Source organism: Lepisma saccharinum, chromosome 15, assembly GCF_977018435.1.
Source record: "Lepisma saccharinum chromosome 15, izLepSacc3.1, whole genome shotgun sequence".
NCBI lineage: Eukaryota > Metazoa > Arthropoda > Insecta > Zygentoma > Lepismatidae > Lepisma > Lepisma saccharinum.
In genome coordinates, this window is record NC_139243.1 from 13,431,027 (window position 1) to 13,458,963 (window position 27,937).

Consider the following 27,937-nt stretch of genomic DNA (forward strand, 5'->3'; position numbering starts at 1 on the left):
AAAAACAATCCTTCACTGCACAGCGTAAACTGAACTAGTTAATTTGTCTTTGTTTTTCTTCACTATTCAGTTTATATTACGTGATTTAGTACTAAGGCTAGTTTTCATTTAATCGCTCTGTAAATAGTTCTTGGTTTCAACCATAAAATTCAATTTCGCGTTGTATGTGTGGTTTGGGACAATTAGCAAGTCCTAAATAATTGTGGAGTAGGATGCATAGGTATTACCAAGCAAATTGTTCGCTACCGTGCGTATTTTCTTTGTTTGATACAATGAGAGCGTTAAGAAATCAAACGAAAATCCAAACAAACCGATGTCAACTTATGCAACATATATAAAAATCAGTCTCTTAAAATACGAATGATGCGGGAGGGAAATTATTAAATTATTGAAAATAGTTATGGACACTTTGCCGAGCCTCTTTTCGTAGTATAATCTGTGATCGAATTCATTCAACCTGTGAGCGTGAATTTGTTTACACTTCAACTTGTTAAAATGCGAACAAATGAACATACTAAGATATATGGATCAGGTGTCATTCTAGTGCCTTACAGAAGGGAACATGTAGAAAAGTAATGTTATCTTGATTACTCTCTTTGTAAAATAACTTTCTTGAATGTACAGTGACCTGGGAATTCAAGACGGCCCAAGTTCCTTTTGTTTTATTGTGATTTCATCATGCTACAAATGCAATTTTTACATGGTTTGATTTCGATTTCGATTCACGTCTGTTAACACATACTGCGGAGTTTTAGCGATTACTTAAGATTTTGTTCAATATGTGCTTTCGTGGTTTGGTTAGGCACAGTGGCGTGCCCAAGGGGGGTTGGTGGGGGTTATAACCCCCCCCTTTGGCCCAGTATTCTAAAAAAAAGAACGTTCAAAGGTAGGAAAATATGACAAAATGAGGGCTGACTACCAAGAAAAAGTATAAATAACCCTCCCTTTCAAAAATCCTGGGCACACTACTGGTTAGGCAGGTCAGGTTTGGTTCCCTTAGCATTAAAATAATGGTAAATATGGGATATCGCCCGGACGGATTTCTTCAAATTTACAGGAGAAAGTACTTACTGAAATTAGTTTCTTTAGCATTCTGGACGTTCTTGGAGGTATTTTCTTTCACAGAAAGTAAAAACTTCGTAGTTTAATGCTGCCGAACAAGAATTAATCACTTTTTTACGTAAGAAATTGGCATTGCCTGCCACATTATGCCATTGTTTCTATTGTGTGCGTGCAGATGGCGAGAGCGTTGAAAGTCACGCGATCTCTGCAGTGTTTCCAAACGTGCCTTCTTTTTACGAAAATTTCTATTTTTAACTATGTTCGCCGCGCTTTCTTTTTTCGATGAATTTAGGGGTGAAATGAGTCCTAATGGAACCTAACCTAACAGGCCTAACCTAACCTTGTGTGAATGGTTTGTGGGGCTATCTGTGGATGGTTTTTGGGGCTAACGTCAATGGTTTGTGGGGCTAACGTCAATGGTTTGTGGGGCTACCCGTGGATGGTTTTTGGGGCTAACGTGCATGGTTTGTGGAGGTAAACATGAAAAAAAAATCGAAATAGTACATAGTTTTCCGTCATGAAGGTTTGAAACACTGCTTGCACACTGAAAATCGACAAAACACAAGCTGGCGCGTCATGACGTGCGATGATCCATTACGAGTGCACGCCATATTGTCTATTACAGAAGCGGAACAAGTTAGACAAATAATCAATCGTAATATGAAAAGTTGACAGTATTTTATGGAAAAAGGCATAACTTCACCTTAAAGAATGTTCCGCAAGGCAAAATAGGTAAGTACCAGTGGTAAAATTAAGGAAATAAATGAGTGAAAGGTGTCCGGGCGTTATCGCATATTTACCAAAATAATATCTCTAAATGCATTCTGGAAACGGATTCCTGCAAGTTTCCTTCAAATTTACAGCAGAAAGTACTTACGGAAATCATTTTCTTTAGCGTTGTGGAAGTTCCTCAATGTAGATTTGATCCATCTTAATGTGAATGCGTGTTGTTTTCTGCGAAAATCTCTGTCCGACCTGCTGTTTCTGCTCCCGCCATTTGCTTTCTGCATGAGAGTTCAATGTTCTGTGTGTTAAGATGATGCAACCCCGTAGCCAGTGTTTCAGCCTCGCCGTGTTTTCACTAGAACATGACGTGTTGAGTATTTTTAATTTTTTTTTTAACTATGCCTGCCTAACCTAACCTAACCTAACCTTACGGAAAATGGTTTTTGGGGCTAACGTCAATGGTTTGCGACGTATTAGCATAATTTCAAAACCGAGCACGAAAGTAGATATTTTCTGGTGAATGAGGTTGCAACACTGCATAAATCGACAAAACACTCTCAGAACGCCCCCTAAACCAGTACGCTCTCACGGCCATAATGTGTTACAGATTCGAAACAACAAGTAATAGTAAGTACTCGTAAATAGAAGAAATAGACATTATCTTAGTTAGAAATGCATTATTTCACCTTAAGAAATGTTCCGCATTCCAAAATATTACGTTAGCAATGTAAAGAAGTCCGAAATATATGATTCGTAGGTGTTTCCCTCATACGATAATAGTACCCTTTACTATACCGGAGACGAATTTCTTCAAATTTACAGGAGAAAGAACTTACGCAAATCATTTTCTGTACCGTTGTTGATGTTCGGGAATGTAGTTTTGATCCATTTTAATGCGAATGCATGTGGTTTTCTACGAAAATCTATTTCCCACGTGCTATTGCTGTTGCCGCCATTTGCTTTCTGCACGAGAGCACAATACGCTCTCGTATTGTCCGTATGTGCTAAATTGAACGAGAGGAGTGCTAATGGAACCTAACCTAACAGGCCTAACCTAACCTAGTATATATACCTCGTCCCCGTGATGGTTCGTGGAGCTATCGTGAATTTTTGGGCTAATGTCAATGGTTTTGTGGGCTACCTGTGGATGCTTTGTGGGAAATAAGGAACAACAGTAAGTACTCGTTAATGTAAGAAACATACATTATTTTCGTTAGAAATTTATTATTTCTCCTAAATAAATGTTCCGGAATGCAGAATAGTACGTTAGCAATGTAAAAAAAGTCCGAAATAAATCAGGGACAGGTGTCTCCGGTCTAGTAAAGTTGTACCCATTCTACTAAGCTTCCGATTTACTTGTACATTCATTCCCACCATGGGTGTCCGGATGGGGGGGGGGGAAGGAGTGTCGTGACCCCCTTGAAAATGGAAGTCAACCAAAAATTATATATTTCACACATATAATTTCATTTCAGCCACAATAATATGTGTTAGTTATTGCACGAACATGGTAAATTCAAACTTGAACAATGTTTTGGTAACATTATAGTATAGGGGTGACGGATTTCTTCAAATTTACAGGAGAAAGTACTTACGGAAATCATTTTCTGTAGCGTTGTGGAAGTTCGTGAATGTAGTTTTGATCTATTTTAATGCGAATACATGTTGTTTTCTGCGAAAATCTCTGTCCGTCATGCTGTTTCTGCTGCCGCCATTTGCTTTCTGCATGAGAGTACAATGTTCTGTGTGTTAAGATGATGCAACCCCATAGTCAGTGTTTCAGCCTCGCCGTATTTTCACTAAAACATGACGTGTCTAGTATTTTTTTTTAACTATGCTTGCCTAACCTAACTTAACCTAACCTAACCTTACGGAAAATGATTTTTGGGGCTAACGTGAATGGTTTTTGGGGCTAACGTGAATGGTTTTTGGGGCTAACATCAATGGTTTGTGAGGCTAACGTCAATGGTTTGCGACGTATTAGCATAATTTCAAATCTGGGCACAAAAGTAGGTCTTTTCCGGTGAACGAGGTTGCAACACTGCATAAATCGACAAAACACTCACACAACGCACCCTGAACCAGTACGCTATCGCCCGCCATAATGTGTTAGAATCGAAATAACAAGTAACAGTAAGTACTTGTAAATGTAAGAAATAGACATTATCTTAGTTAGAAATGCATTATTTCACCTTAGGAAATGTTCCGCATTCCAAAATAGTACGTTAGCAATGTAAAAAAGTGCAAAATATATGATTTATAGGTGTCACCCCCATACTATAATAGTACCCAATGTTTTTTTGAGCTAGCAACTGTATTATTGGTGGAAAATATGCCTTGTTTACTCCCCTGGAAAAAATTCTGTGGGCGTCCATGATTCCTGCTAGTGTACGATACTTACTGCGACAGTCAATGGAAAGTACATTGTCATTGGGAAGCGCATATGCTTGCATAAGGTAATTTCTAAATTTTTTTTTTTTTTAACATAAATAACTTATTCTCGAATACAAACAGTACTCATTACTTTAAGGAAGGTTCAAATTTCATGTGACAATGACTTACACAATTCTAGGATAATTAGTCTTTCTGCTGAAATAAAAAAAGGTAAAGTGCTCCCCTGTGCATAGCACCACACCATGAAGGTGTATAGGGGGTGTGGGGATAACGCCCCACACTTTCTTGATCCGGTCGTTAATGGGGGTGATGTGATCAGCATCACGCCCCTGACCGCCTTTACCCCCCAGGGTTTCCCCCAGGTACCCATGTTATTCGACGCTGGGTGGGCGCCGGGGCCGCTTCCATCGTTAAAAAAGTTCCCGGATTTGAACCGGCCGGGGATCGAACCCGGGACCTTTAGCATGGTAGTCAGATGCGTTACCGACTGAGCCACCGTGGCCACCTTTCTGCTGAAATATTTTCAAAAGGTTCTTGCTGAAATTAGTGCAAGGTCCACTAAATCTTTAAATATAATCAATTGACTGATATGCTGGAAAACTAATGTACAAGATTGTTAATCGGCATTATTAATTGCTAAATGTGAATTTTCTTCATTTCATTAAGGGGAATTTGACATTGAAGTGACTCATGACATTGACATTTCACTCCATAGTTACAAGAAACACTATTCTCTGATGTGCAGACACTGCAATATGCACTCCCCCCCCCACTGTGTAAAGAATCTTTGTGCATGCATGACAACTCCCCGAAGATACACTATGCATGCTATTGAGAATACAGCTCCAATGTGGGTGATACCCAAGTCACATATGCAGTATGTCATGTCATATCACTCCAGTGTGAAAGGTAAAAAGGTAAAAAAGGTAAAGTGTTCCCCTGTGCATAGCACCACACCATGAAGGCGTATAGGGGGTAACGCCCCACACTTTCTTGATCCGGTCGTGAGTGGGGATTGCATTTTTATGCCAATTGGTTACCTGGAGATGGAGGCTCCATAAACCTGTTGCTCGCCAGTTACGAATATTCCTTAAAAGTTCCAACCATCTTTCAATATAAATGCCAAGATTGGATGTATTCGTTTTTGAGGCATTGTATTTGATATGTATTGCATGCATTTGCAGAAGAATATAAAGTAATTAATTTTTCTTGGTAAAGGTAAAGTGCTCCCCTGGGCTTAGCAATTTTACTTGCTAGTTTTAAAATGTAATTTTATTTGTTCTAGATACCATGAATGGATGAAGTCAGCAGAGCTTCAAGAGCTAACAGGGTCAGAGCCCCTGACCTTAGAAGAGGAGTACAAAATGCAACAAAGCTGGCTGGAAGATAATGACAGTAAGATTCCATTTTTAAAAGTAAATGTTGTTACATTAATATTTCCTTTCAAGTTTAAGTTAACCCTGCATTTGTTGCGCATGGTCTCTAGTTCCGGGTGTTGTGTAGTTTTTATATTATAATCTATCAGTGATTGTTTAGTCAGCACCCTGTCTGTGTCTAGCTGTTAGGGGGGTGGGGGTTCGTTGACGCCCCTTGCTGTCTGAGTCCATGTGCAACTATAGGCGTACCTAGTTTTTACTGAAGATCCGGTCTGCTGTTTCGTGCCCAACTAACGAAGATTGCCTTTTTTATAGTTTTATAGAATCTCAATTGTTGCAAGAAATGATCTAATCATAATAATTGAGAGTTTGGCACTTTAGACCTTTAAATAGACATATTTAAAAAAAAAACAGTCTATGGCACCGTGAACAACCATTGACATAATTTTTCTCATGCAACCCACATTACTTGGTTAGTATGCTTTGAACACTTATTATTAAATTAACATGTTGAAATATATATATAAAATAATATAACTGAATAAACTGCATTGGACCACTTTTGCTCGAAAATACTCGATTGAATCTCCCACGCTTGAGCATGATTCGCTTGAATCCAGGGTTTGTCCAGTAATTTTTGGGACTGAAGTCGTAAAAATAAATTTTTTGAAGATATATGTACAGTGTGTTAATATTCTTCAATATGACCCTCCTGCATCAATACACCACTGCCAGCGCTTTTTCTACTCTTCATATGCTCCCTGGAAGTCTGCAATCGCAAGGCTGTTCAGGCACCCCATCGAAGCCGCTATGACCGCATCAATCGTCCCGAAACAATGTTGTTTCAGGCTCCTTTTGATCTGAGGGAACAAAAAGAAGTCAGGGGGAGCCATATCTGGACTGTAGGGTATTGTGCACAATGTTTGGCCAGTGCCTCTCTCTCAATTAGCGATGTGTGACTGGGACCATTGTCGTGATGCAGCAGCCAGGAATCTGCGATCTTCCTTTGGACGAGGCAGACCCTAATCATCATTGGTCTCAATTGAATGCACAGTGGATTTCAGTAAATTTAACTCATGTGCTATCAAACAAACACTTAAACTGGCGATCACTGTTCAGAAGTTCTTGCACTTTGGCCACATTTTCAGCGTTTCAGATCGATGTCGGACGTCCAGCTCGTTGTTTGTCTTTGATGTCTTCACTGCCATCTTTTAATTTTTGATGCCACTCAAAAACACTCATTCTGAACATGGTTTCTTCCTTGTAAGCCTCACGGATCATATCACAAGTCTCCGTAGCAGATTTGTCCACTTTAACGCAAAATTTGATGGCACAACGCTGCTCAATGGTTCGCTGCATCTTGACTCTCGATGCGAGCACTAAACACACTTTCACTTCAGGTGCGACCTACAAACTCCAAAGGCTCGGAGGCAACTGAGCTGGGTCTCCTAGCTCACGTGACATCCCGCAACACCGATCCCACCCACAGAGACCGCCCTCCACCCCTTCCCATTGGCTGGTCAAAATCAATCCTTATTGGACAAAGCCTGTATATTGAATATCAAATATCATTTCAATGGGACAATAATTGTACAAATATATGTGTAAAAAATCATTCTGGTAGTTTCAGCCTATAATCATCTATTCATTTTCATATTTTGCTATGTATTGGTAAAATAGACTAAATTACATTTTAACATGGAGATAATGACTATGTTCACTTCAGTTTCAATTTCACTGCATCTTTCACTTCACAATCCATATTTGAAGGCCCACTACTACAGAAAAATTACGGTTACACATGAACTACTAGTATTCGAGCATATACCGATCGTTTGGATGTTCGAGCGTTATTCGCTCGAGCGAAGAAACTGTTCATTCCGTAAGCCATCTAGCATCATCCGTGCAACTAATAGATGATCGAGCGAAAAGGCCCCGATGCAGCACTCTAGTAGGGACAGAAATTGTTGAAAAGATTACTCAGGTTCTAAATTATATTCTGCATCAAAAACCAAGACTTCCATTGTTGATACCCTGGAATAAAATTGTATTTCTTGAAGTAGAATTTTTATATTTGAATCAAATTCTGATCTCAACCAATGATGGTAGCAAATAGCATTATAACCGTAATAGATATTGTAGGTGCACGAAAAGCTGTTACTTTTTCATTTGAAACTGTACCTTATATTTCTTAGACACCAACAACTTTACCTCTCACATAGTTTGAAATAAAACATAAAGGATGTACCTGCGTTCAGTACCTGGTGGAGACGCATAGTGGTTTGGATTCAACTTTAAACTGTAGGCCCAGTCCTGATTAGTCTTTCTGTGCATAAAGTGAACTTAGAATAAAAACACAAGAATTAAAGGATATAAAGTTTCATAAACAACAAATAGCATTTAAATGTTATGTCTATTTTTAAGTGTTGTATATGTATAGATTAATCTTGCAAACTCATTCATAACAGAACCAATAATATTTATAATAATAACTTCAGGATACATTTTTTTTATTTGCTCAAAGTTTCAAGGAAATTGTGAAGACTGCTTAATAAATGTAAAAAAAAAGTTTAAAACATTCCATTTTTAAGAAAAATTGAATTTTTGATGTGATTTTCATTGTTTTCCCCTACCCTTTGCTTGCCGTCATGTTATTAATTTATTTTTGTTATTTACAGAATGCACCTTCATAGTACTAGATAAGGCTCATTTTGAAGCATCAGGTAATGAAATTGGTGAGTATAATTCTGGGTGTTTTGTTTAGATTGCACAATAAAGAATAAGAAATACATATTGTGCTTGTCTCTTTTTTTTTCTTTTTATTGAAAGGAAGTTCTTCTTACTCGAGTGCACCACTTTTTGAATTTACATTTCAAAATAATGAAAACATAAAATGCATTTGTAATTGGGAACATGACAGTGTTTCAGTGTTAAATGCCAAACATTGCAATACTGTGATATGATTGTTCTTCGGAGTTACGTATTTGTTTGAGTTTTTGTTTTGTTTGTTTTAAGTCCATTTTATTCCAAGGTAAATTGTTTTAAATCAAGTGAATTTTTTAAATCACTGATTTAATTGATTGATTGATTGAGTTGGTGCGTTAAGTCCACTTTATGCACAGTAAGGCTAATCGGGACAACATACAGTTTAAAGTTGGATCCGAACCAGTATATGCCTCCACCGAGTATCGAACCCAGAACCCAAATCACTGAAACTCAGGACCCGTTGATTACAAGGTGATGATGTTACCACTACATCATCTACATTTCTTCGATCACTGAGAATGTCCAGTGCTTGACTCTCAGTCTCTCCTCTGAAGATTGTGGGTTCACATCAGGCCTCCCAGATGGCCAAACGCTGTTGCTTTTTAGTAAAGGGGCCTTGGATTTGATATCTCCCATAAGTTTTCCAGCCACTTTGAAATAAGGAAAACTATTTTGACATCTTTACATAGCAACGGTCTGATGAGTTGTATTGTGTAGTGGTTTGGATCCCACTTTAAATTCTGGGTGCAGTCTCAGTTAGATCCATTGGAGCATGAAGTGGTCTTTGATCATCCTTTTTTAATGTTCTCACCTCCATTATTAACCTAAAGAGATAGAAAATTGGTACTCTTGTAGTTTACGGCTGTTACAAGCATAAAACACAATTTTTGTTGTAGAAAATTGATGAGATGTACATAAGAACACAGTGTGCAATGCAGACATTTATTTTCCAGGTTCCATGATTGGCGACACAAATCTTTTCTTCAACACCGATGACCCGAAGATGTCTGAAGCCGAGATAATGATTGCAGATGCGAACTCGAGAGGCAAACACAGAGGGTGGGAGGCTATGCTTCTGATGCTGCGATATGGTGAGAGTAAATGAATGCTAAGGGTGTAAGTTAATGTCTTGTACTAGGAAGCTGACAAAAGTCAAGTGTGTTAACCTGTGTTACTTGATATTTTTGTGAAGTTGTTAACCAGAACATTTATGTTGAAAGCAATCTCTTTGAAGTCAAGGTGTTATATTCCTGCTATCTTCATGCCACCTGGAGGGGTGTAATTTTGTTTTAGTTAATGGGCTTATCCTCATATTGTTTGACAGGCAAAATAACCTATGTGCTGATACATCACAATCTTGCCACCTGGATTTGATTGTAGTGCTTGTCTTGTAAAGTTTCCTTATACGCTTTTTCTGTTTGATTCTTATATGTGTCCATTCATGGATTCTTCATTTGAAATCTGATTTACTCACAATATTTACACATAATTCTCGATCATTTATTGGCGAATGTTCGTAGTTTATGTATGTGAGAGCCACCTCAGTGGCCCAACATATTGATGTCACTATCTAGGTTCCAGATTCAAGTCCCAGCCTGGCCATAGATGTTCTTTTTGTCTCTACATCATTTTCAAAAGTGATATAAAAGAAACGCTGCATAACATAAATGCAAGAGTTATGTATTTGTAGTTCTCCATGGCTAGCACTTACTGCAGCAGTTCTTACAGAAATATATCTAGAAAACCAAGTGCTTTTCATAAGATTAAATGCTGAAAACAGAACTCCTTACAATTTTTACACATGGGGTAACAATTTTGTATGCGACTCACATGTTTATTCATACCACAAAGGTGTGAGTAAGGTAGATATATCAATATCAGGGTCACTGTGGACAATGGGGTGGAGGGAATAGAGGGTGTGTGTGATTTTGGTAAGCCATAGATGATACAGTGGAATAATAGTTTTTCTTGTATGTACGCATTGCTTGCATTGTATAATTATTTTCCTGTAGTTTACGGTTATTACAAGCATAAGAAAACAGTTTTTCATTGTGACGTTTCAGGAGAACACAGACTGCTTCTTTTCACAGTTAAGTTGCTATATTACAATGTAACATTGACAACATCCATTATATAACGAATTCTTTTTGTTTAAAAAATTGCTAACCATTGTTATAACTGTATCTTTAGTCAAAATGAAAATAAATGTCTGATGAAGGGAGCGGGTGTTCTCCTGAAACATCACAACGAAAAACTGTTTTCTTATGCTTGTAATAACCGTAAACTACAGGAAAATAATGATACAGTGGAATGTCGATTTTACGTTTTTCAGGGGACCAAGCTGAAAAAAACTTAAAATGCAGGAAAATGTAAAATTGAGGAAAATTTTAAAGCATTTTGCTCTATTGGGACCATGAATATTGAATATATAATGCGGCAAAATGTAAAACCGAGGAACGCAAGATCGGGGTTCCGCTGTATTTGGTTACTAACACAGGAGGGTTGGTGTCAGGTTTTGATTTGACACTAGGGATGTCTTCCTTAATGGACTTAGTCATTTTCCATCACCCACCCAACCACCAAAATGCCTTGGCTCAAAGTACACCTCACACTTTCCCACTCATAAATGCAACAAACCAAGGTGCAAGACTTGCCTGATTTGCATAACTTATTCCACCCTTTGTATCTCTCTAGCCTTCTTAAACGTGAAGGTTTGCAGCAACACAGGCCTTCCATCTGTCCCTATCCTGAGCAAGATCTATCCACTCTTTTCCATCCTTACTGATTTCCTTTAGGTCCATTTCAACGTTATCCCTCCATCTTTGTCTTGGCCTTTCCACTGGTCTCTTACCATCAGGTTTCCCAACAAGAACCCTGTAAACCCCTCTTTCCTCTCCCATTCATGCCACATGGCCTGTCCACCTAAGTCTTCTTCATTTAATTATTCTAATAATATCTGGACATGAATACAAATTATGTAGTTCAAAATTATGTAACTTTCTCCACTCACCTGTCTCCTCTCCCTTTTAGGTCCAAATATTTTTCTAAGGATTTTATTTTCAAATACTCACAATTTTTGTTCTTCTTTTAATGTAAGGGACCAAGTTTCACGGCCATATAATACTATAGGCAAAATTACTGTTTTGTTTATTGTAACTTTTAGTTTCTTAGATATTATACAAGAAGATAAAAGTTTATGAAGAGAGAAGTAACATGCATTTCCTGAATTTTATTTCCTCTTTAATATCATTTTCATTTGTTAGTATTACTCCCAACATGTCAACAAAGACATCCTCTTGTAAATGCTGGGAAAGATCCTATATATCAGTTATGCATGCAAGCATAGACCCCAGATGAAACCTAGCTGCTCAGTAACCATCCCAACTTATAACTCGATGATCATCCAGCAAACGGTCAAACTGGTAAAAGCACTTCTTTTGTTATCTTCTGTTGACTGGCTTCATTGCAATTTGTGTTTACAATTTCCTTCCATTTTTATTTATCTCACCCTATTCTTTCTTTTTTCATGTATGTGTGTGTATAAACAAATTGTGATTTTGAGTTCAGTTCTGTCTGTCTTGAGCTTTGTAAATTGCCAGAACATTAGGTGTACCCATGGAAAAATTAACGTATTTTAAAATCAGGTTAATGCTATTATTATAGCATACTAGCTGATTACCCAGTATTTATTTATCCCAATCTTGTAATAGACAGGAAAATAATGAATTCTAACTATAATGTAAAATGTAACTAATTTTAAATGTGAGATTGTGAATGTCACCAATTAGCTTAGCGACTTCGAAAACTATGGATTCGACACTAATCTAGGTCATTTGTGGCATTTTATTTTTCACCCCCTCTCACCTCCGATGCCGATAGGTGATGAACTTGGAGTTGAACTGTATTGGGAGTGTCACGAAAACTACGGATTCCATTCGCAACACAGCCTGAATGTTAGACAACCTGAGAAACACTTGTTGTGCAGATTGCATAGAGTCATGGATGTCTGTTTGTGCGGAATTTAATATCGGTGGTTCTCTATTATTTTTACATGTCACCCCTTCCCATCCCACCCGTAGAGGCAGTAGCGGCTTCTGCCTATTCGCACATTCGCACGTGCACACCCAAATAAATCTGTAATGCAATTAATTTTTATTATACTTATTCACTTAATACTATCTTGTTCAAAACATCAAACGTTCCCATGCCCAATCGGCGACCTTATCTTCGTGTTACTTTATGAGTGACTCCAGACTGAGGTTCGTTTCGTTTTGCACAAGTGGGAGTGCGCTCAGATGTCGCTGTTTGCAGGACACAAGGGAAGAGAAGGATTGGCGCCTGTAGCTTGAAGTATTATGGGCTTGACGAGCACCACCAATGCTGTGTTCACGCAGTGTTGCAATCCCATTCCATTCGAGATCATGTGGCGGAGTGGGCACAGCCCACAAATTATCATAAATCGAGGGATTTTTTTTTTTTTTTTTGTAAAAGGGACATTTCTATGGTATCTTCGCCCACACTGTTGTTCCGAGCATGCCAGGCGCAAGAGAGAAGGGGAGGAAGGAGGGGGGCAGCTTAGAGTGAAACGCGTGTTTTAAACAATGTCTTGCATTGCCTTTGCTTAGTGCAGCAGCTTGGTCATAATAAACTGTCTTTATGGCGCTGTAGTCGATCAACGCGAGCGGGGGGATCATTGATCAGTCAGCTGTTTTCATTGTGTGCCTGTTCATGCATTGCAAGAATTGTTACACTGTCAAAAGCTCGTTCCTGTTTCAATGCAAATTGTTTGATTTCATAATGAAAGGGAAAACTCTACACAGCGAAAGCATACGTAATATTTAACGGTGTTTAATATTTGGAAGGAAGTTAGCTACAAAGCGTGTAGCGACTGCAGTAATAATACGGACACAGCGGAAGGAGAAAACATCTGAAATACGAAGCAGGGCAGTGTGGACTAAATGAGTACTGTTATTTTCTTTCATACTTCTCTTGATTTCGCGTGATTTTGTTATTTTGGTCACTCGGTCATTAGAAATAAACAACTGTTAGAAGATTACAACTGATTTTCTGCATGTTGTCTTTGGATCGGCTACCTTGTTTGGAGTAACGGCCTCAGATAAAATTTTCGTCGGGGCAAGGTGTTGCCTCCCTCCCCCTCTTTTGCACCCTGGTGCTTCTACTTTCCACCTTGCTCCAATGTAAATCATGGTCATGGTATATATTTACAGTTTTGATGACGAGAAATAATAGCCTTATTTTAAAAATACTTTGAGTGTTACTGTTAAAGAACATGTTTATTGTATGTGTTATTTAATACATATATAATGACATCAAAGTAACAGTAATCACTTAGCTTAAATTGCTACATGATTTTGCAATATGCTTATTAAGTTATTCAGCAGTAACTTCAATTAATTCTTGATAATAATAAATCCAACTCTTTTTTAAAAACAAATAGCCACACGCCCAGTGGAGGCACAGAATGGTTGGGATCACACTTTAAACTGTAGATCGTGTCTGCTCTTCTATGCGTGGATCTAAAAAATAAACGCAAACAAATGAATAGCCAAGGCTGAAGTGCACACCCATAGAGCCAGACCACCACAGTATTTATTTCCAGATTGCAAGTGATACGTGTACCAAGTTTGGTTGAAATTGCTCCAGGCGTTCGAGAGTTATGCCGGAACAAACAAATACACACACACACACACACACACACACACACACACATACATCCATTTATCTATATATAGATGTAAACAATTATAAGAATATGTGTTGTCATTTAATGCAAAATTCATGTTCGAATATCTATTAATTCAGTTTAAAATTTACTAGTCTGCAACAAGTGTCTGAACTGATTCCATAATTATTTTTTTCTTTTTCTTTTTTCTTCTGATATGCAAATTCATGTGGATGTCTACAGTAACTGCAATCTTTCACTCCACAGGTGTAGAGGAGCTTCTGGTGAAGAAATATTTAGTTAAGATAAAATGCTCAAACTCGAAGAGCATTGCCATGTTCAAGAAAATGGATTTCCAAGAGGTAAGAGCTAACAAGGTACTATTAGATTCAGAATGAGGGATAACTGGATGTGTCTCCAAGCATTTGGGAGCTAGCTCTCATGCCTTAACCAGAGTTGCCGATTAATGTAGCAAAAACAGTATAAAAAGGTGACTATAATCATTGCTCACCTGGTCAATTCCCATCAAAATCTCTTCTTCATCCATCAGCAGAATAGCTTCAAGATGTCATGTCCGTTTTGCAACTATACTCATTCAGGAACAAAGTACAAGGTCCACCCATAAAGAAACCGAACTGTCCAAAAAGAAAAGAACCAAACCAAATAAAAAGGTACTGTATTCTGGCAACACTGCAAAGAGCTATATCTAAACTTCCCATCAGTGCATGTTTCAACCTGTTACAGGCAGTCTGTATTGCGGCAAGCGTGCGTCAGATGCAGGTCGTGTGCAGGCAGCATACAAAATACGCACCCCAAGATGGAAAAACATTACAGCATAAAGTTTTGTTAGAAATTGGGTAAATTGTTTACCAAAACGTTACAGATGATACAGGCAGTGTATGGTGATGCAGTATTATCAAGAACCCAGGTGTATGACTGGTATAATCGTATCAAAGGTGGACGTGAAAGTGTCGAGGATGGACCAAGATCAGGATGCCTTCAACGTCAAGGAATGGTGACAATGTGGAGAAAGTTCGTGCACTGGTGAGAGGTGATAGACATTTAACCACGCAGCAACTGTCAGACATGCTTCATATCGGCAAAGAAATCAATCAGTGGTATTACAAGAAAGATCTTGGTCGACTCAGAAACAGGATGAAGGAGGTTAGGAAGGACCTTTGTGATTCTGGCCAATGGTTTCTGTTACACAATAATGCTCGGCCTCATACTGCATTGTCTGTACAACAATACCTTGCTAAGCATTCAATGACAGTGATCAGTCACCCTCCATATTCTCCGGACATATTACCTGTTTATTTTTTCCTTTTTCCCAAGCTTAAGGTAGCTATGAAAGGGTGAAGATTTGACGACGTCGCGGACATTAAATTAAATGTTATGCATATTTTGTGAACACTTACTATCAATGACTATCAACAGTGTTTCCAAGACCTGTACAAACGCTGGTCAAAGTGTATTGCCTCCTCTGGTGATTATTTTGAAGGTGATAAAGTCGTTTGAAGGTAATTGTTTTCTTTCCTAAAAAAAAGTTCATTTTTTTATGGGCAAACTTTGTAGTTATGTGTCTGGACCTCAAAGATAATCAGAGTCTTTGAGTCTAGGTGAATATTTAGGTATTCAAATTGCATGTGGAGTGTAGGTCCTGTCTCCATTGAAATCTGTGCATGAAGGAACTTTAATACAGTTATTTAAAATGTCTCTAGGAGCTGCGGTGGTGCAGGTATCCGACTGACATGTAGGAGGGAAGGGTGAATGGTGACCTAGCCTTTTTTCTGCACAAAGTAGCTTTGGGATTCACCGAGCCCCTCATAAATGGGTACCTGGGGGCAACCCTCTATAGTAAAGGTGGCCAGAGCATGTTACTGATCACACCACCTCCTTAAAATAGCAAAAACTGAGAACATGTGGGACCTTACCTCCACGTTCCCTCCCCTGTGCCTCCATGGTGTAGTGCAATGACCATGGGGAACCTTTTTTATGTGCTCTTAGTCATGTTAAATATGTACATTTATACAATGGAACAGTTTTATAACATGCTACGAGGGTCACTAATTATATTTTGAGCCTAACAATGAAAAAACAGGAATTTGGCATTGAAAACTGCTTTATTGTTTTTCGAAGTATTCTCCTTTATGGTCAATACACTTTTGCATTCGTTCGAACCATTTGTCAAAGCAGTTTTTCCAATCTTCTTGAGACACCTCCATAATATGGTTTTTGAACGCATCAACGGCGTCTTCCGCCGACGAAAATCCTTGTCCACGCAATTTATTCTTGACATTCGGGAACAAGAAGAAGTCATTGGGTGCCAAATCAGGACTGTATGGCTGATGACCCATCAATTCGATTTTTTGACTGTTCATAAAGTCAGTTGTTAGACGAGATGTGTGACAGCTGGCATTGTCTTGATGAAGAATGATCCGACGGCGTTTGTTTGTTTTCCGTATTTGACCGAAGACCTCTGGCAAACAAATTGTTATGTACCATTCAGAGTTGACCGTTCTACGTTCCTCTAAAGGCACAGTAGCCACATGACCAGTTTTCCCGAAAAAACAGGTGACCATTTGTTTCGATGTGCTTCGAGCGCGAACAACTTTTGTTGGATTGGGTTCATCTTGAAACACCCATACAGTCGACTGCTGTTTACGTTCCGGCTCATATGCATATATCCATGATTCGTCACCTGTTACAATCTTATATACGTCTTTTGAAGCACCACGATTGTATTTATTGAGCATTTGTTTGCACCAATTGACGCGAGCGTCTTTTTGAGTTTTTGTCAAATTGTGTGGGATCCAACGAGAACATGCCTTTCTCACAGCTAAATGATCATGTAATATTTTATATATGTTGGTGGAACTAATGCCTATGGTTGCCTCAAACTCACAGTATGTCACATGACCAGGGTGGCGACAGACCTGGAAAACCTGGAAAACCGGGAAAAGTCAGGGAATCTGAGGTGTCAAAAGAAGTCAGGGAAATGTCAGGGAATTTCGTCTGCATTGACTTTTTTTTATTTATTTATTTAAATATATCGTTGTAGAACTCTGCACGGGAACAGGAAATCTCGTTCGTAAGTTTCGGCCTCAACTTTTAGGCCCCTTTTATGCGCAACACAACCACGGCGCCAGAAACCAGTGATGGCAGGAGGAGAGAGAGAGAGAGAGAGAGAGAGAGAGAGAGAGAGAGAGAGAGAGAAATTTCTCTTTCTCTCGCCCGGGCTTCTCGGCGGGAATTTTAAATTCGAACACTCTTTGGAGGAAAATTGTAATAACTCGGGCACTATGGGGCAATCTACTCGGATAACTTTTGTTTTGCAGCTAAAACATCAGCGCATGCAACCGTGTACAATTCAGAACGCCGGACCGAGGAAGGGGGGCTCGGGGGCACGACCCCCGAATTTCAATGAAAAAACATAAAAATCTGGAGTTTGCCCCCTCTTCCCTCGCTATTTTCGGGAGAGGTGGCAAACTTTAGTATTTTTTTTCAAAGAATGGACATTTCCCAAAAGAACGTAAAATGTTTCATGTTCTTGGGTGCCATACAAGTTGAATAATAAGCCAAAATGTGAAACTCTGTTTTTTACGAAAAATAGGTAATTTGCATATTGCTCAGAAAATTGTTATAACTCGGGAACTATGGGAGCAATCTACTTCGGATAAGTTTTGTTTTGCAGCTAAAACATCATAGCATGCAACCGTGTACAATTCAGAGGAAGGGGGGTTTGGTAGCCCGACCACCGAATTTCAATGGAAAAAAAACAACATAAAAATTGAAGTTTGCCCCCTCTTTTCCCGCTATTTTAGGGAGAAGGCGCAAACCTTAGTATTCTCTTCAAAAAATGGACGTTTCCAAAGAGATTCAAGCATTTCATGTTCCTGGGTGCCATAAAAGTTGAATAATGAACCAAAATGTGAAACTCTGTTCGGAAATGTGGCATGGATATGTTGCTGGGAGAGGGGGGAGGTTGGTCATCAGTATGAATTTCCCAGGCTTGCTCCAGACCTGTGTCACAGTTTCCACCCAAATATGAGTATGAAGTTTCGAAAAGCATATTTATTTCGTAATCAGCACCATGATACCATATGGTATCATCGGACGAGTGCGACCTTACTCTGGTGATACCATATGGTATCATCGGGGGAGTAATGGTTAAGCCTTTAAATATTACGTGGAAAATGCACTGAATTATCATTTTTTCTTGTCCGTATGGGAGTAGTAAGGGGACTTGTCAACAGATGGAGGGGATAAGAGCGGGTGGCGCCTTCCAATAGTTGTCTGACGTCGTAGTAAGGCATTTTGTTGGGCAAACTGAAAGAACATGGAAACAAATAGGTTCCATTGATACATTCGATTTTTGTCGAATATCGCCACCCGACAAAGTATCTCACTACAACATGCGACAGAAATTGCATGGACTGCAACATCCAACAAATTCGCATGCATAAACAAGAAGACCTTTAAACTGCAAATATGCTGCTGGAAATTATTACTCTTCTGGCTCACTTCACCTTATTTAATGTAGCAGTGCTTACGAAGGTTTTCTTTCATCATCCTGACGTATTACTAGTTTCGCACAAGTTAACATACGTTTACAATGACATTGCACTATTCTTAGAAATCAAGAAGAATCCCACAAAATGGGATATATATATATATTGAATACTATCACGAAAAAGTGAAACATAAATCTGCATTGGTGAACATTATAAAAATTGGCAAGTGCATGCTCCCAACCTCAAATTTACTGCAACACTAGTATTGCAATGAAATTAACGCCACTCTCTGTCCTGTCTGTTTAAACTCGTGAGAGATGGTCATTAATCTCTCACTGAGTCAAGTTAATGTCCAATATTATGAAATAAAATACTAATAATAAATACGTAAATATTTTAATATCATATTTACTCGAATCATTCAATCATAAAAGCAAATCACTTTCTTCAAGAATTGACTTTTCTCTGCCAGCCCTGCTAAATTTGTACTTTCCATCTACTGATTTATACGAAGGGTGGCCAGAAAGTAATTTCCAATTATACCGCGTTTGTTAGAACCTGTCCCTTTTCCCGCGTTAGCGATCGCTCGACAGTTTCGGTGCCAATGAGAAACGAGGAAAAAATCGTCTGCTGGACAGCGAGGAGCGAATGGAAGCCAGAAGAGAGGCGCTTACGTAGACGCTGTTGCGACGTTGCGTATTTTAATTGGCTGCCTGGCTTTGACTTTCCCCAGCACGGAGAAAAGCCAGCGACCAGCTAGCGCGGGAACCGGGACAGGTTGTAACAAACGCGGTATAGTAGGGACATTGATTTTTCGCAAACGCAAAAACCGTGAAAAATGGTAATTGCTGCGAAGTTATGTTTAGGAATGTGCAGTGATGTCTGGACACATTTTTCGCCCGTTCGAAATATCGAAATAATGCGAATTTGGCATAAAATGCGAATTGTTGGCAGTTTTAGAAATTTTTTTAAAAAAGAAATGTCCTAAAACAACGAAAAATTCCATGAAATCCAACATTCTTGTCTTTTCTAGGCCATGTTTGTGTACATAGAACATGCAAGTTTTCCAACATTTTACTCAAGAGTAAACTATAGAGTTATACGTACATGGAATAATTCCGACAGCCACATTAAATCATGTATTTCCCACGATGTTTTCAACTTCTATCAAAACCATTTGCATCACAGAGCAAAGTGGCAGGGTTCTAACAGGAGATCGAGTGCGTATCTACCGTCACACGGGAGCCACATCTTCGAATTTGTCGCACGAGATATGTTTTGAATTACCAAGCTAAGTGCGCACCATCGGCATTTGTCGAGCGAGTAATAATGGAGCTCAGTCGTTAGGCCGCCTGACTACTATGCGAGAGACCCGGGGTCGATCCCCTGCGGGGGAGAACCGGGATGTTTTCCACCTATTCAAACAGCTCCGGCACCCACCCAGCATTATATGAAGCTGGTACCTTGAGGAAACTTTGAGGGGTAAAGGTAGCCAGGAGCGTGGTGCTGATCACATCACCCCCACCTTCAGCCGTGATCAAGAAAGTGTGGGGCTCTAACTCCACACCCCTATACACCTTCATGGAAAAGTGCAGGGGAGCACTTTACTTTTACTTCCTCAAAAATCTGTTCCAACATATCAAACAGTCACGAAAATACGTAAACCATGTGAACTACAATTTAAAATAATAGTTTAGAAGCACAATGGAGTATTAAGTTTCGGTATATTTGGTAGAAAAATGTTCTAAAACAAAAACGCGAATTTTGGAAAACGTAACACTAACAAGTCACAAAAAGATAATGCCAATTTTTGGTGCCATAATATATCTGTATATGTCACGTGAGATTGATTGATTTTAATTTTTTGGGTTCGTCGCCACTTATGGTCATTATGCACCCTTCAGTATATTCGGGGAAAATTCCATTATCTAAAACCCTTACCTTAAAATTAAAAAAGGGGAAGGAAAATAACTTTCCCAAAATAACTTTCAAGATATCAAACTCTCACGTAGAGGCGTAGGCCATGTGACTTACAATTTGAAACAGTAGTTTAAAAACACCATGAAGGTATAGTTTCAGATATTTGCCAGAAAATGCACTAAAATGAAAATGTGAATTTTGTAAAAAATAACACCGTATAGTAAAAAATAAAAAATAAGAAAATACACCAATTTAGAAAAAAATAACAAAATATCAAGGTCCCTACCGATTAGGCATAAATAAAACATGAATATAAGTTGTAATTTATTGCATTAGTAACAGTGAGTCCTAACCTTATTTTCGGCATAATCACCACCGTTGTTCTGGCATTTGTCGTAGTATGGCACTAAATTTTGTATGCCCATGGTATATGGGTCTGACAGCAAAGACTGGAACTATCTCTACCACAGTGTAGCTGACAAATCATTGCCCTGCCAGAAACCTCTTCAGTTAAGCAAAGAGATGAAAGTCGGTACATTCAAGTCCAGGGCTGTACAGGGAGTGGTCCAAGATGTCTCACCTGAAGTGATGCAAAGGGCCCGTGTGTACTCAGCTGTATAGGGTTGTGCACATTCGATTGGCCTTCCGTGAATTGTCTGCACCATCGTCTGACCATACTATCACTCACGACGTCCGGTCTGCACACCTCACACAATTGCTGGTAGCTCTGTGCCAATTTTTGAGCGTGCAATGTAGGCTACATCGCAGTCGGCGGGAGACTGTATGAGAGCTGCAATCTTTAACCTAGAACTGTCCTAAAACGGCTGCATTGCAACTGTACCAGATTACAGCTACATGCCACTTCTTCCTGCCTGCATGTGTGTGTGTCGCTCGCCGACCACAAGTGCTGCGTATTGGCACCATTGGAGCTTTTTTCAGGATGCCCCTCGCATATGTACTTTCAGAATCTTTTATTGTTAGAGTTTTCCTGTTTTAATGTGTGGTTAGCTGAATCAGGTACCTATACAATGCAATTCTATAAATTCCTTGCGTTAAATTTCTAATACCTACATACCCTTTTCGTCAGCATTAATGGTATAACTGCATGTTGTCAGTTTCACAGTACTTCACTTGGATATACTGTACTTAAGCAGAAATCCAATTGATAATGTAAGGAAATATGACACTTTATTTTGTTCGATTCAATTGTTTCACTTATATGCAAGAGTTAAGTTGTTTGCTTTACAGAGAAGAGAGAAGTAGCTTTATGCAATGAAAAATGAGTCCGCACTCATGGTTCTTGCAAGCAGAGGGTACCAAACCTCAGTGGAAATATCAACATATAATACCGAGAATTTATAAGGAGACTGATAAATTACAAATTGTATTTCTTAATCAATCACTCTTAACTCTTATCTCAGTTAGTCGTAACTTTAAAAATAATCAAGTATTTTATTTTAAACTTACTGTGTATGATAAAATTCCGTAATCCTTCCCTAGCTTGTGAATTGTAACAATTTTCCAAATTCACTATTTTGCTGTTTGAATTCAAATCATAGAGAATAGAGAAATTAAGTCAATTTCATAGAAGATAATATTGGTACTTAACAAATTCATACCTGAATCTGTATGAGTTTAATATTTCCATTTGCTTTAGTTTAGTTTAGTTTGTAATTGTCAGGGAAAAATGTAAATTTTGTCCTGGAAAACCTGGAAAAGTCAGGGAATTTCATTTCTGCTTGTTTGTAGCCACCCTGATGACAATCTTGCAGTATTAAGTTTTGCACAGCATCAATGTTTTCTTGAACAACAACTGATTTTGGACGACCTTCGCGAATCTCGTCGGTGAGCGAATGGCGGCCACGATTAAATTCGTTATACCAGCGTTTCACAGTGGCAAAGGATGGGGCTTCATCGCCAAATGTGGAAGTAAGTTGATCGATGCACTCTTGTCTTGATAATCCACGTCGAAAATCGTAAAAAATCATCGCACGAAAATGTTCACGAGTTAATTCCATTTTATTGTTGTCGCGCAATCTCCAAGGCAACATAAACAACACAAATGAAGCTATTGACAAAACATTTGAAGTACGTTATGGTCAATAATGCCAGACGATTCCGTGCAAACGTCAAATTGCGCCTAACTTCAATCAGTGTTGCCAAGGCTCAAAATATAAATCGTGACCCTCGTACTTTATTGGGACTACAGTATAGTTATTTATGGTTCCTATTTTAAGTTATTTTGTGAAAAAATAATAACAATTGAAATATGCTATTGATTGAATTGGTGTATAAAGTCCACTTTATGCACAGTAAGGCTAATTGGACTGGACCTACAGTTTAAAGTGGAATTCGAACCACTATGTGCCTCCACTGGGTATCGAACCCTGGACCCCTTGATTGCCACTATGCCATCGGGGAGGCCCGAAATATGCTATTGATTTAAGGTGAATGAAACCTATGTTTTGTCCCAATTCAACACTCGAGTTCATAGGAATTCATTCCAAAACTCCAAAGGGTATGTTAACAACTTTCTAAACAACACAAAGCATTGAATCTTCTTTGTAGCAGAATATGGATGATGTTAGCTGACTCAGTTAAGTTGCTTAACTTCCTAGCTGCACTGTGCATCACTGGAATATGTTACTTCTATGCTGTTACATTAATTGTAACAGTGAGGATGGAATACGTAATTTATGAAATAAATGAGGGAACAAATTTAAAGAAATACAGTGGGAGCTCAATTTTACGTTCCTGGATTTTACATTTTGCCTCAATGTACAATTTTGATGGTCCTATGTCAACATTTTTCTGGATTTTTACATTTTCCCACATTTTAATTTTTTTCTTCAATTTGGTCCCCTAAAAAACATGAAATCGAGCTATCCATGTTTTTTTTTTCATTATTTGAACTCTGGCAGCTTTGGTGGCCCAGCAAATTGAGTAGTTGACTCACTCAACTTCCAAGTCGCAACCTAGTACCTGGCCTTCGTGGTGGAGTTGTCAGCGCAGCACGTTATGACGCCAGGGATCTCAGGCTCAAATCCTAGCCTGGGCATTCTTTGTGAGCATCCCTTCATCAATTTTATCATACCATCACTCATCCTCATTTTTACAATTAGCCAAAAGTGGCAGAAATGCAAAGTAAAGTAATGAATCACAACCTAGTACTTCCTTTGTGAGAGTCTCTTCAACAATTCAACTAATCTTCATTCCTCCGCAAAGTGACCCCCAGAAGCACTTGATACATTAACCGCCAAGATCACCAAAGATTTCATGTTCGATGGATGGCCTGGCCGTGAGTGTTTCTTTGGGGGTTACTCATCATCAGTTTGATCCAATCATCATTGCAGTTAACCAAAACTGGGGGTGTAAGGGGTGACCTTCCATATAGTACACCCAAATGTCAACAGCACTTCCACGTAGTACATCCTGGACTGCATTTTGCAGACTAACGAGGCTCAGGCATCTGGACCTACGGCCAGTATAATCATCTGTAGGACCGTATGTTTTGTCCTTATGTGTGCCGAGTGGAAGTGGCCGGGTTCTAAGCCCTCATTTGGGGCTCGAATCATCATGTGGGGCTCAGTGTTGCCAACTCACCCCACGAAAATTTCACCAACTGATATTTTGAAGCCTTTCACGGTGTATGTTAACCTCACAAGCAGTGTTGCCAACTCGGGCGAGGCGTAGCTTTTTATGGTGTATGTTAACCTCACCAGCAGTGTTTCCAACTCGGCGTAGCCTTTCACAGTGTATAATTTTTTAGCTTTTTTTTTGTGTGTGTGAGTGTACATGTGTTCGGGCGAGGCGTAGCCTTTTACGGTGTATGTTAACCCCACTAGCCTCAGCGTACATGAGAGTTCTGAATCTTTTTTTGAGGCTCGAATCATTATTTGAGGCTCGTCGTAGTTTTTCATGATGTATATTTTGAGGGCACATAGTTGGCAACACTGTGGCCTATTACTGTAGCTTTTTATGAGGGGCCTATGTGCGCCCAGTGTTGCAAACTCTATGGACCCTTGTCGTAGTTTTTTATGATGTATATTTTGAGGACAGAGTTGGCAACACTGTGGGCCCTTACTGTAGTTTTTTATGAGGGGGGTCTATTGCCCTCTGTTTACATCTGGCAACACTGCCGTAGATTTTCTGACAGTGTTGTTAACCTACTGGGTTTTTCACTGTAAACTTTCATCAAAGGGCCTGAGGGGCCCATGTATTTTTTATGTCTGGCAATACTGTTGGGGGCCTAGTGTTGGCGACCTGTGGGCTCTTACTGTAGCCTTTTATGAGGGGGACCTATTGTCCCCTTTTTATATTTGGCAACTCTATTGGATGTTTTTTTTGAGGCTTGGGTTTTGCCAACCCATCCGAAGAAAATTCTACTATATGATCTTTCACTGGCTAAGATAACCTACAAATAGGAATTGGCAGCACTGACGAGGCTCGAATTATTATTTGAGGCTCGAATTATTATTTGACGCTCGAATCAACATTTGAGGCTCGAAATCGAATCGCTAAATATAAAATAAAATAACAATGCCTATGAACCTGTTTGGCTTCAGGAAGCAGGCTATGGAGGCATTCGCCCAAAGTGCACCGTCGCCACCTGCGAGCTTGGACCTGTTGCCCTCCCTATTATCTAAACTCAACGGTTTGTTGATTATACACTTGAATAGCATTCTGACCCAGTACGACGAGGATGTGGGCAAGACTTTCTACATATTCAACAACAACTTGAATTATTACCAATTCCCCATCTCCGGCAAACTGCAGTTTGACATGAATCCCGAGAATAAAGGAGAGGCCAAAATTTCTTCTGGCAGGAACATCTATCGCATCAAACACGATAGGATGAACAGTACCACCACGTACGATGTATCTGCTGGCGATCGTCTGTATATAGAGCTCTTGGACGACTACGACAAACTCATCCCTCTTTTCATAGAAATGAAAATTAGCTATCCTATAATAAATAACAATAATGCCTAACGATATTTTTGGCCACACGAAACGCGACGACCATGGCGACGAGCTTCTCATGCTTGACGTCAGGGTTAAAAAGCTGCGAAGCGACCTGCAGGCCCTCCAGTCCACGCTCAACTCCAGCCTCCAGACCGAGATAGCCAGCTTGCAGTCTCAGTGCCTGGACCCTGTACTCAAGATTGATGCAGAGCTAAAATCGCTGCTGCAAAAAATACACCGACCTTGCGTCGATAGACAATCTCGACAAGCTGGCACTGAGTGTGGGCAATCTGCAGAACGAACTTCTGAAGCTGCAACAAACGCAAACCTCAGACGTTGAACAGCTGAAACAACGGTTGCAGGACCAAACAAGCAACATCCAGACCGAACTGCAAACTATCATCCAGAGCATTAAAACACAAGACGACTACGATCGCGTGAACGCTAGTATTGCTAAATTACGCGATCAGTTTCAATCTTTTAAAATCCCTACGTTGGAAAGCATCAAGGCTGAGCTACAAACGGACGCTTTGCATGCGGCCATCAACGAAGTAAAAACTAAACTCCAAACACTGGAGGATTTTATCGACAATTTACCGTCGTCTAGCGAACTGAACGCCATTGCCCGTAGCGTGGCCAACATCAAACTCCAACTTGAGACCTACGAGGATTTCGGGAAGCTGCAAGGCACCATAACCCATATTGAGGATGCACTTGCTGTCATTAGAAATGATCTGGCGAACGTTCACGATGAGCTGGAAACCAAACTGCCGGGCATCAGGGATACACTGGCCAACGTTCAACAGCAAATCGCCAAACTGGAAAATCTGAATGCAGAATCCGAGTTGTCTCATTTCCATCACTTGATCGACGACATACAGACTAAATTGGAAACCCTGCAACAATCTACTCCCACCCAGGATGACATAACGCAACTGCAAGAAGGCATACGTGCTGCTGCCGATGCCTCCGACTTGGACGCGGTGAAAAAAGCTTTGGAATCGCTCCAAAACACGGTGGCCACCCTGCCTACCTCTCAGGAATTGAAAAGCGTGAAGAGAACTCTCAACCGAATACTCAAATCCGACGACATCAAAAACATCCAATCCGAAATTGAATCGATACGGGGGTCTGTCGCGACTTTACCTACCAACCAGAACATCACCGAGCTGCATGAATTGTTTGCGGAAATTAGAACCCAGGTCCACGACCTTGTAATACAGAGCTCCAAGTTGACGCTTGTAGAAAGCCTGCAGCAGATTATTGCAAGCGTGAAAGAGCAAATTGGGAGTATCGAGGCAAGTCAGGAATCGACTATAGCTAATTTCAGCACCCAACTACATGACTTAAATGAAAAATTCAAGAGCCTTATTGTCGATGTAAAGATCAAACCAAACTACGACACTGTTGTTCATGCTATCGAGGAACACCTGGAATCGGTAAACGGCAGATTGGAGGATGTGGAGACTGAGGTTCGAACCAACGTAAACACTCTAAATACCAGCATCGACAATCTCAAGTCTACGATTGTCATCGAACTGTACAGCATACCAAACAGAGAGTTCTCCTCCCCTTTCAATCCAGGTTACAAACTCTACATGTTGACTCCTGCAAAAGCCTATCATCAATTTTTCCTCGCTGGCACACTTCAGTTCGTCAAGGTTTCCTACTGGTCTTTGCCTCACGCAACCCACTACCCAACCATGACCGTGACGAACATTGGCGATGAGCCTAAAATAAGAGGAGTTGAGCTGGTCGATTTCACACACCCCGAAAGTCGCGAGACTGCCTATGCCGAAGATGCCACTCAAATTATCGACATAGAAATAGGTGACAAGCTGTATATAGAAAACCCAGCATTGTCTGCAGCCAGAAATCCCATCCAGGCTATATTCTTATTTTCGCGCCATGTCTAGGCAGGGTATCGTGAACGAGCTTCATAAACCTGCACGACGAAACTACAAACGACTGGCGGTGGTGACCAAAGGCGTGGATGACCTTTGGCAGGCTGACCTTGTGGAAATGAGTAGCGGCAACCTAAAAAATTTACATAAAATCAACAAAGGATACAAGTATCTTCTTACTGTTATAGATACATTTTCAAAATTTGCGTGGGCTTTGCCCCTCAAGGCTAAAACAGGTGTGTGCGTAATGGAAGCATTCAAAACTATTTTCAATGAAAGTGGCAGGCGACCTCGATTTCTTCAAACGGATAACGGAAAGGAATTTTACAACTCGATATTTCAACAGTTTGTTCAGAAGCAAAATATTCAACATTACTCGACTTTCAGTCACATCAAAGCCAGCATAGTGGAACGTTTTAACCGTACTCTCAAAACACGCATGTGGAAACGATTCACGCTTCAAGGTAACCACAAGTGGGTCAATGTGCTTCCGGAACTCGTAAACGACTATAATCACAGTTTGCATAGCACGATACGCATGAAGCCTGCCGATGTCAGCAAGTCTGATGAGGCACAATTGATCTCTACTGTTTATTGCCCCAAGTACCGGCCCACTAACAAAAAACC

General features: G+C 39.7%; 1 protein-coding gene across 2 annotated transcripts in view; it reads left to right on the plus strand.

The window, feature by feature from the left end:
* The first annotated feature begins 449 nt into the window (after window positions 1-449).
* The window catches only part of Mnat9 (microtubule-associated Nat9), a 46,112-nt gene continuing 18,624 nt past the window's right edge, over window positions 450-27,937 (plus strand). For both annotated transcript variants that reach the window (XM_083136651.1, XM_083136650.1), the window contains exons 1-5: window positions 450-572; window positions 5,468-5,577; window positions 8,237-8,293; window positions 9,278-9,415; window positions 14,275-14,369. In XM_083136651.1, the coding sequence (XP_082992777.1) occupies window positions 496-572; window positions 5,468-5,577; window positions 8,237-8,293; window positions 9,278-9,415; window positions 14,275-14,369 (477 nt within the window). In that variant the 5' untranslated portion in view covers window positions 450-495. The remainder of the gene's footprint in view (window positions 573-5,467; window positions 5,578-8,236; window positions 8,294-9,277; window positions 9,416-14,274; window positions 14,370-27,937) is intronic.